Below are 8,783 nucleotides of genomic sequence, written 5' to 3'. Positions count from 1 at the left end.
AAAAGTGGCAACTTCTGTAATGTTGAAAGCCAACAGCACCACCTGGTGGTCTAAGAGAACACGCAGAGGATCACAGCTAACAGGTCTGTCCAGTTACATCTGTATTTTGCTTGTTTGAACAAAAATTTAATTTTCAGATCATTTTTCCCCTAAATGGGTACATACAAGTACACTACTACATATTAAAGCAACCATACAAGTCCTTATATTTAAAATCAGACTCTGCACAGAATCCCTTGTGAATATAAAGAAGACTCTTAAATAGTCATCAATAATCAACTATGGCTTTGGTTTAAAAAAAAAAAAAACAACTATTAAACCAAAGTTGGAATCATTACAATCCCAGACTTCACGCTGTATTACAAAGCTGTAATCATCAAGACAGTATGGTACTGGCACAAAAACAGGCACTCAGATCAATGGAACAGAATAGAGAACCCAGAAATGGATCCACCAACTTATGAGCAAGTAATCTTTGACAAAGCAGGAAAGAATATCGAATGGAATAAAGACAAATGGTCCTGGGAAAACTAGACAGCGACATGCAGAAAAATGAACCTGGACCACTTTCTTACACCTTACACAAAAATAAACTCAAAATGGATGAAAGACCTAAACGTAAGACAGGAAGGCATCAAAATCCTCAATGAGAAAGCAGGCAAAAACCTCTTTACCTCAGCCACAGCAACTTCTTACTCAACACTCTCCAGAAGCACGGGAAACAAAAGCAAAAATGAATTATTGGGACCTCATCAAAATAAAAAGCTTCTGCACAGCAAAGGAAACAATCAGCAAAACCAAAAGGCAGCCGACGGAATAAGAGAATATATTTGCAAATGACATATCAGATAAAGGGTTAGTATCCAAAATCTATAAAGAACTTATTAAACAACATCCCCAAAATACTAATTCTCTTATTTTGTGTAATTGTTCTAATTGTTCAGTAGTTTTGTTGTTGTTGTTTTTTATTATTTACATCCAAGTTAGTTAGCATATAGTGCAACAATGATTTCAGGAGTAGATTCTTTGATGCCTCTTACCCATTTAGCCCACAACCCCTCCAGGAACCTTCTGTTTGTTCTCTACATTTAAGAGTTTCTTGACACCCCCAAAACAAATAATCCTCTGAAGAAATGGGCAAAAGACATAAATAGACACTTTTCCAAAGTGGCCAACCAACACATGAAAAAATGCTCAACATCACTCAACATCAGGGAAATACAAATCAAAACCACACTGAGATACCACCTCACACCTGTCAGAATGGCTAACATTAACAACTCAGGCAACAACAGATGTTGGCAGGGATGCGGAGAAAGAGGAACCCTTTTGCATTGTTGGTGGGAATGCAAGCTGGTGCAGCCACTCTGGAAAACAGTATGGAGGTCCCTCAAAAAATTAAAAATAGAACTACCCTACGACCCAGCAATTGCACTACTAGGTATCTATCCAAGAGGTACAGGTGTGCTGTTTTGAAGGGGCACATGCACCCCAATGTTTAGAGCAGCACTATCAATAATAGCCAAAGTACGGAAAGAGCCCAAATGTCCATCGATGGATGAATGGATAAAGAAGATGTGGTATGTGTGTGTGTATATATATATATATATATATACACACACACATACACACATATATACGTATATATGTATATATATATATATATATATATATATATATATATATAAAATGGAGTATTACTCGGCAATCAGAAAGAATGAAATCTTGCCATGTGCAATTACGTGGATGGAACTAGAGGGTGTTATGCTAAGTGAAATTAGTCAGTCAGAGGAAGACAAATATATGAGTTCACTCATATGAGAACTTTAAGAGACAAAACAAATGAACCTAAGGGAAGGGAAGCAAAAATAATATAAAAATAGGGAAGGGGACAAAACATAAGAAACTCTTAAATGTAGAGAGCAAACAGAAGGTTGCTGGAGGGGTTTGGGGGGGGGGAATGGGCTAAATGGGTAAGGGGCATCAAAGAATCTACTCCTGAAATCATTGTTGCACTATATGCTAACTAATTTGGATGTAAATAATAAAACAACAACAACAAAACTACTGAACAATTAGAACAATTACCCAAAATAAAAATATACTTCCATATACCAAAAAAATCATCAAATTAAAATTATTCTTACATATTTGAGCAAGAAAATAAATTATAGTATTCAATTATAACCCCCAAAAATAAATATCTGTAAGTCCATACTTCTATAAACATACTTGTTTTTTGTTTTTTTTTAAATGATTGTTTTCCATGTAGAGGATTTTAAGTTTATTTATTCTTTTTTTTTAAAAAAATTGTTTTAACCTTTATTTTTGAGAGAAAGAGACAAAGCTCAAGCGGGGAAGGATCAGAGAGAGAGACACAGAATATGAAGCCGACTCCAGGGTCTGAGCTGACCATGAGATCATGACCTGAGCCTAAGTTGGATGCTTAACCTTGGATGCTTAACCGACTGAGCCACACAGGTGCCCCTATTCATTTTTAGAGAGAGAACAAGAAGGGGAGGGGAAGAGAGAGCGGGAGAGAGAGAGAATTCCAAGCAGGATCCGAGCAGTCAGTGCAGAGCTCCACATGGGACTGAAACGCAGAAATGGTGAGACTATGACCCCAGCTGAAACCAAGAGCTGGTTGCTCAACTGACTGAGCCACCTAGGTGCCCCTAAAAATACATATATGAATGAATGAATGAATGAGTGAATGAATGAATGAAAAGTAAATACAGGAAAGAGACAGCTCTTCTTTACAATCAACAAATATAAAAGGAATGACAGAAATAGAAAATCACCTGTAGATCAATCACCACAGTAATAATTGTTGCATGAAAAACCAAACTCTGTGCTCTAAAATTATACCAATAGGTAAAAGTTTGAAAACAAACAGAATACTTTCAGCGTGTCAAAATATCTCTCCCAAGATGTTTGTTAATTACAACGGGAAAGAGTAACTTTATAATAAATCCAGCAGATATCACTTAATGAAGTGAGTAGGGTTAACATCACCAGCAGCAAGACATATTGACATCATGTGTACTTTGATATGATTTATGTTTTGTTAAGGCACACTGGTTTTAAATATATATTTTTTAATGTTTATTTATTTTTGAAAGAGAGAGAAAGAGAGATTGAGACAAAGCACAAGCGGGGGAGGGACAGAGAGAGAGGGAGACATAGAATCCAAAGCAGGCTCCAGGCTCTGAGCCATCAGCACAGAGCCTGACACAGGTCTCAAACCCAAGAACCACAAGATCATGACCTGAGCCGAAGGACACTTAACCAACTGAGACACCCAGGCACCCCAAGGCAAACTGGTTTTAAAGAGAGAGAAAATTTTATACAAGTTTTCTTCTAATATTTTAGAAATAGCTCCTGCTCTTCTTTTTAAATTTTTTTAAAATTTTAATTCCAGTAGAGTTAACATGGTGTTGCATTAGTTTCGGGTGTACAATATAGTGATTCAACAATTTCGTACATTACTCAGTGCTCATCGGGATAAGGGTACTCTTAATCCCTTTCACCTATTTCACCTATTCCTCTACCCACATCCCCTCCAGTAAACATTAGTTTGTTCTGTATAGTTAAGAATCTGTTTCTTGGTTTGTCTTTTTTTTCCCTTTGTTTGTTTTGTTTCTTAAATTCCACGTATGAGTGAAATCATATGGTATTTATCTTTCTCTGACTGACTTATTTTGGCATTTGTTTTTTAAAAGTCTTTAGGTTATTGGGAACTTAGTGGACAGCAATTGTAAGACAGTCTAAATCTGTTTAATTTTCATAGTCACCCACTGAGAAAATGGGTCAATAAAAAAAAAAAAAAGAAACCACTCTAGAAATCTTTCACCATCTCCAGTGAATTCAAATTTCAGTAAAATTAACAGAAATGTTATTTGAAATTCATTACATTTGTAAGAAGGAACGAAATATTTACATCCTCTTTTAAAAAAATTTTTTTTTTAATGTTTATTTATTTTTGAAGGAGAGAGAGACAGAGTGTGAGTGGGGGAGGGGCAGAGAGAGGGAGACATAGAATCGGAAGCAGGCTCCGGGCTCCCAGCTGTCAGCACAGAGCCTGATGTGGGGCTCGAACCCATGAACTGTAAGATCATGACCCGAGCCGAAGTCAGACGCTCAACCAACTGAGCCACCCAGGTGCCCCTACACCCTTTTTTGATGAAAAAAGAATGATCTTTAGTATCTTGAACAAGCCACCTTCAAACTAGTTTCCATAAAAATTAAAGGCAAAAGTAATATCAGGTTTATGTCCAAAAGCATCAAAAAGCCACAAAAACAAAAATAAAGATTACATATTTTTCAATTATCCATAAAACATAAATGAACATTGATAATTAGGCCAAAGAAAAAATATCAATTTCAAAAGGTAGAAATATTTTATTTTCTGATTACAATGCAATAAAGCTAGAAATTAATGACCATATCAGAAAAAAAATTCCTTTATTTTGAAGATTTAAAAATTGTCTTAAAAAATTTTTTTTAAATGTTTATTAAATTTTGAGAGACAGAGCACATGAGTGGGTGGAGGGGAAGAGAGAGAGGAAAACACAGAATCCGAAGCAGGCTCCAGGCTTTGAGCTGTTAGCAGACAGCCTGACACAGGGCTCAAACCCACAAACCACGAGATCATGACCTGAGCCAGAGTCAGATGCTTAATTGACTAAGCCACCCAGGCACCCTGATTTAAAGACTATCTTAAATGATAGTTTGAGTCAAAGGGGAAATACCAACAGAAGTTGGATCTTAAGAGGGAGAATGAAGGCATAAGGGCAATTGCTAGCCTCTGTAATATCATTTTGTTTCCAGTTTATTTACTTTGAAAGAGAGAGCAGGAGCAGCAGAGAGGCAGAGAGAGAGGGAAAGAAAGAGAGAATCCCAAGCAGGTTCTGCACTGTCAGCGCAGAGCCTGATGCAGGGCTCAAACTCACGAACCATGAGATCATGACCTCAGCCGAAACCAGGAATTGGACACTTAACCTACTGAGCCACCCAGGTGCCCCCTGTATGATATCATTGTATGAATTAGAAAAGGTGCTCCTTCTTCAAGTAGAAAAGAAAGACCAACACTGCTGCATCTGTGGATGGTCATGAGGCAGTGTCTCAGAGCCCAACTGACTAGAGATGTGCATGAGGCTCGGGGAAATTAAAGTCAGAGTGAGTTGGTAGCTATGAAAGAAAAAAACATAAATTTCTTTTCTCTAATAAAATAAAAACCATCTACAAGAGCATGAATTTTCCCTTAAGACTGGATGCAAACTTCTAGTTAGTGAAATGCTTACTAGAAAGATTTTGAAGGCAAAGAGAAAGTCTCACATAAGGAATGTTTCTTTTGAATTTAATATTCTCAAGGTTCTGATTCCTAGGAACAAAAAGACAAGAATGCACTAGGTTTAATCCATTTCAGTTACTTTTCTATAGCCCACTACAGGATCTAGTTGTTTCAAATGCTTTAGATAAATTATGCTATTTTTTAGCAAGTTCTTGTGAAAAGTAATGATCAAAGTTTTATATCACCTGTAAATGAATCAGGAACAAGTGTATAAGTCTGTCTTAAAGGATGCCTATTTTTAAAGCTAAGAAAAGTCCCAGTTTGTAATTATGTTAAGGAACCACTCAGATATTCTCTTTTTACTGCAGTGGATTTTTTTCTTTTCTTTTCTTTTTTTTTTTTTTTTTTTTTTTTTTTTTTTGAGAGAGAGGGAGCATGCCAGTGAGCAAGGGGCAGAGGAAGAGAGAGACAGGGGAGGTGGGGGGACGGGTAGCAGGGCTCACTTGATGCAGGGCTTGTGTTTACCTGAAGCAGGGCTCTTGCTCACCTGATGCAGGGCTTGTGCTCACCGCAAGCAGGGCTCAAGCTCACCTGAAGCGGGGGCTCAAGCTCACTCATCGTGAGACCAGAACTCACAAAAACATGAGATCATGGCCTGAGCCGATGTCAGATGCTTAACAACTGAGCCACCCGGGCACCCCTGGAATATTTTTGAATGCAGCAATTCCATTTCTCGATTTCTCTAAACTCACGAAGACATGCAGCACTTTTTGGGTTCTATTTTGTACGGGCAGCTTTGTTTTATGGTAGTATCTCTCCTAGGAGCAATAAGGTTCCAAGGTGCTATGAAAGTCCATGGAGAAGTTTTCACACCATGCACTTAGGTGGTAAAAACAAACAAACAAACAAACAAACAAACAAACAAAAAACCATGTTGCAGTTGAGTTTGGGTTATAGGTAGTAGAGATGAGGTTGGGAGGTCATAGAATACAGTTAGAATGAGTTGAATAAAAACCTAGAAAAGTAGGGAATTTTGGAAAGGACTGGCATAAAGGTCTTTCTGGGATGATGAGTAGGTGTAACTCAAGATAGATTTTGATTCGTGAGTCATTGGGTATGGGGGTTAAGAAGTTTCTATTGTGACAAAAAGAAACAGAAGCTGGAGATAGGCCACAATAGTGCAGTGACAGAATAAAGACCTGGTTGCTAGGGTCAGGGAATGAACACTAGAAGCCTGGAGAAGGGGAGATGGACCCTAGCTCCTGGTCCCCTTACTCACCCTCCCTCTCCCCTAGGTCATCTGAGATGTCACCTTCCGCTTAAACATCATCTCCCTGGTTTGAGACCTTAGCTCTGGTCTCTGGACTTCTGGTTGGTTTTGTATTCCCTACCCATTTGCACAGAGGACCACCCCCTTCCCTTCCTGGAATTTCTAAGGTTTTCTGCTTGCCACATGCTGTAATCACCAGCCCTACTAACTCAGCTGAGATGGAAGTGTCCGCCCTCTCCAAAACTCTTAAACCTACTCCTGATCTCAATCAAGAGTCCTTGGATCCTTGGATTATCATTGCCTTATTCGAAATTGGATCCCTTCCCCCTGTCTCCTGGGGTTCTCTCCCTTCCCTAAATAGTAGTGGTCATCAAGTAACTGAACAACAGACTGCACAAAAGTTTGAAAATCTCTTAAAAGAAATTAAAGACATCATTAAAAGTGTCACAAGTTGTGGAGAGAAGATCACAGAAACAAAAGATTCTTTTGAGGAAACCAGTATTTCTGAGGATGTGTCAGAACTTAAAGAAAAAATCAGAGAACTTGACAAGATAAATAAAGTGTTATTGAAAAACTTGCTTGGTAGTTCAGACCTAGAGAAAGAACAGAATGTAAAGAAACAGGAGATGATATTGGAAAACCAGAATTCCAAGGACATGGTACAAACTTTTGGAAAGGATTTGGTAAGTCATTCAGAAGAAAACAGACCCCTTAATGAAACTCAATTAAGCAAGGAAAAAGCAAATTACAGACACCATCATGTTCAAGAAGAAAACATCAAACTTAGGAGCAACATGGAGCAGTTACTACAGGAAGCTGAACACTGGAATGTGCAACATACTGAGCTTAGTGAACTAATAAGATCATATCAGAAATCTCAGAAAGACATACAAGAAACTCTTGAAAATAATGGAGTGCATTTCCAAATTCAACCAAACAATGAGGTGTCAGCTAAGCATGAACTGGAGGAACAAGTGAAGAAACTGGAACATGACACATATTCATTGCATTTGATTGCAGCTTTGCTGGAAAATGAATGTCAAATCTTACAGCAGAGAATAGAGCTTCTCAAGGAACTCCATCATCAGAAAGAGGGAACTTGGCGAGAAAGTCCAATTCAGATAAATTGTGAACAAGACAAGAAAAAACAGAAACTATCAGAAACAGAGTATAAGGAAAAAATGCAAGGAAGAGATAGTACATCTCAGAAAAAACACAAAGTCTACAAAAGCCTGGATGCTTGTAGTAAGAAAGCGCTTAATAACCGCTTCAATACCCATATTGCAAGAAGAGATCTTGTGGGAAAAAAGAGGCCATCCAGCAGCCTAACTTAGAAAATACAAAATTAGAAGAAAAGACAGTTCTTCAAAAACTGTAATACATCAACTCCAGGCATAACCAATCAGCACACCTAGGATAGATCTGTTGGTTCAACCAAGAGCAAGCTGTAGAACAAGAGGATTAACACGTTATTCATTACCTTAGTACTTACATAAGTTTGGTCTTTCGTGACCTTTATTGTCAACAACAAGTTCATAACCTGTCATACAATTTGCTTGTTTTGTTGTAGTTATTAGAGATTCTATGACCCGTTAACCAAGAAGGAGAAGTTATCAATCTAATCTAAATAAAAACAAGAATGAGCAATGAAAAGTTTTTATTTTCTTTAATCATTTACTGGGTAAGGGGAGTTTTCTTGGGAGGAAGTATATAACACTTTAATTGCGAACCTTTAAAGCTCACTTTTTAAAGGCATGTTTCCTTTTCTTATTATCTATTGAAGTGTGGGAAGTAGTGAAGTAAAGAAGCAAAAAAAAAAAAAAAAATGCTGATAAACCACCCCAGAACAGTTTTTCTCTTCTCGTAAATCTCCACATTCCCTAGCACTATTTTTTCTAATATTCCTCCCTTGATCCTCCACCGGTGAACAGTGGGCATACCAAGCAGCAGAGGCCTTAGGTGAAGGATACTTCAGTTGGTTTAGAAGAATAGATACATATCTGGATTTTGTTCTGTGCTGGCAAAATGCTTTCCACTCCTCCAGGTGGGGGCAGTATAGTTACCCAGGGCAAAAAGCTGTATCTTTTATTAAGGGAGCTGGACTTCTGATTCCCGGAAAAATAGAGCACATGCATTTCTTCCTCTTCTATTAAGTGTGCTAAAAACCCTGGACGTTATGTATAAAATGAACATATGAAGATTCTGAAATGGAAAGAATGA

The 8,783-nt window shown here is 37.8% G+C and overlaps 1 protein-coding gene across 1 annotated transcript; it reads left to right on the top strand.

The window, feature by feature from the left end:
* Nucleotides 1-6,500: 6,500 nt before the first annotated feature.
* On the top strand, nt 6,501-8,216 carry SPZ1 (spermatogenic leucine zipper 1). The gene has a single exon (XM_019462895.2). The coding sequence runs from the start codon at nt 6,782-6,784 to the stop codon at nt 7,895-7,897; it is 1,116 nt and encodes a 371-aa protein (XP_019318440.1). The 5' UTR covers nt 6,501-6,781; the 3' UTR covers nt 7,898-8,216.
* The last annotated feature ends 567 nt before the right edge of the window (nt 8,217-8,783 follow it).

This window comes from Panthera pardus, unplaced genomic scaffold (assembly GCF_024362965.1).
Source record: "Panthera pardus isolate Hobbes unplaced genomic scaffold, ASM2436296v1 HiC_scaffold_2, whole genome shotgun sequence".
Lineage (NCBI taxonomy): Eukaryota > Metazoa > Chordata > Mammalia > Carnivora > Felidae > Panthera > Panthera pardus.
The sequence above is the reverse complement of the archived record's forward strand: the minus strand, read 5'-3'. Positions and strand labels throughout refer to the sequence as shown.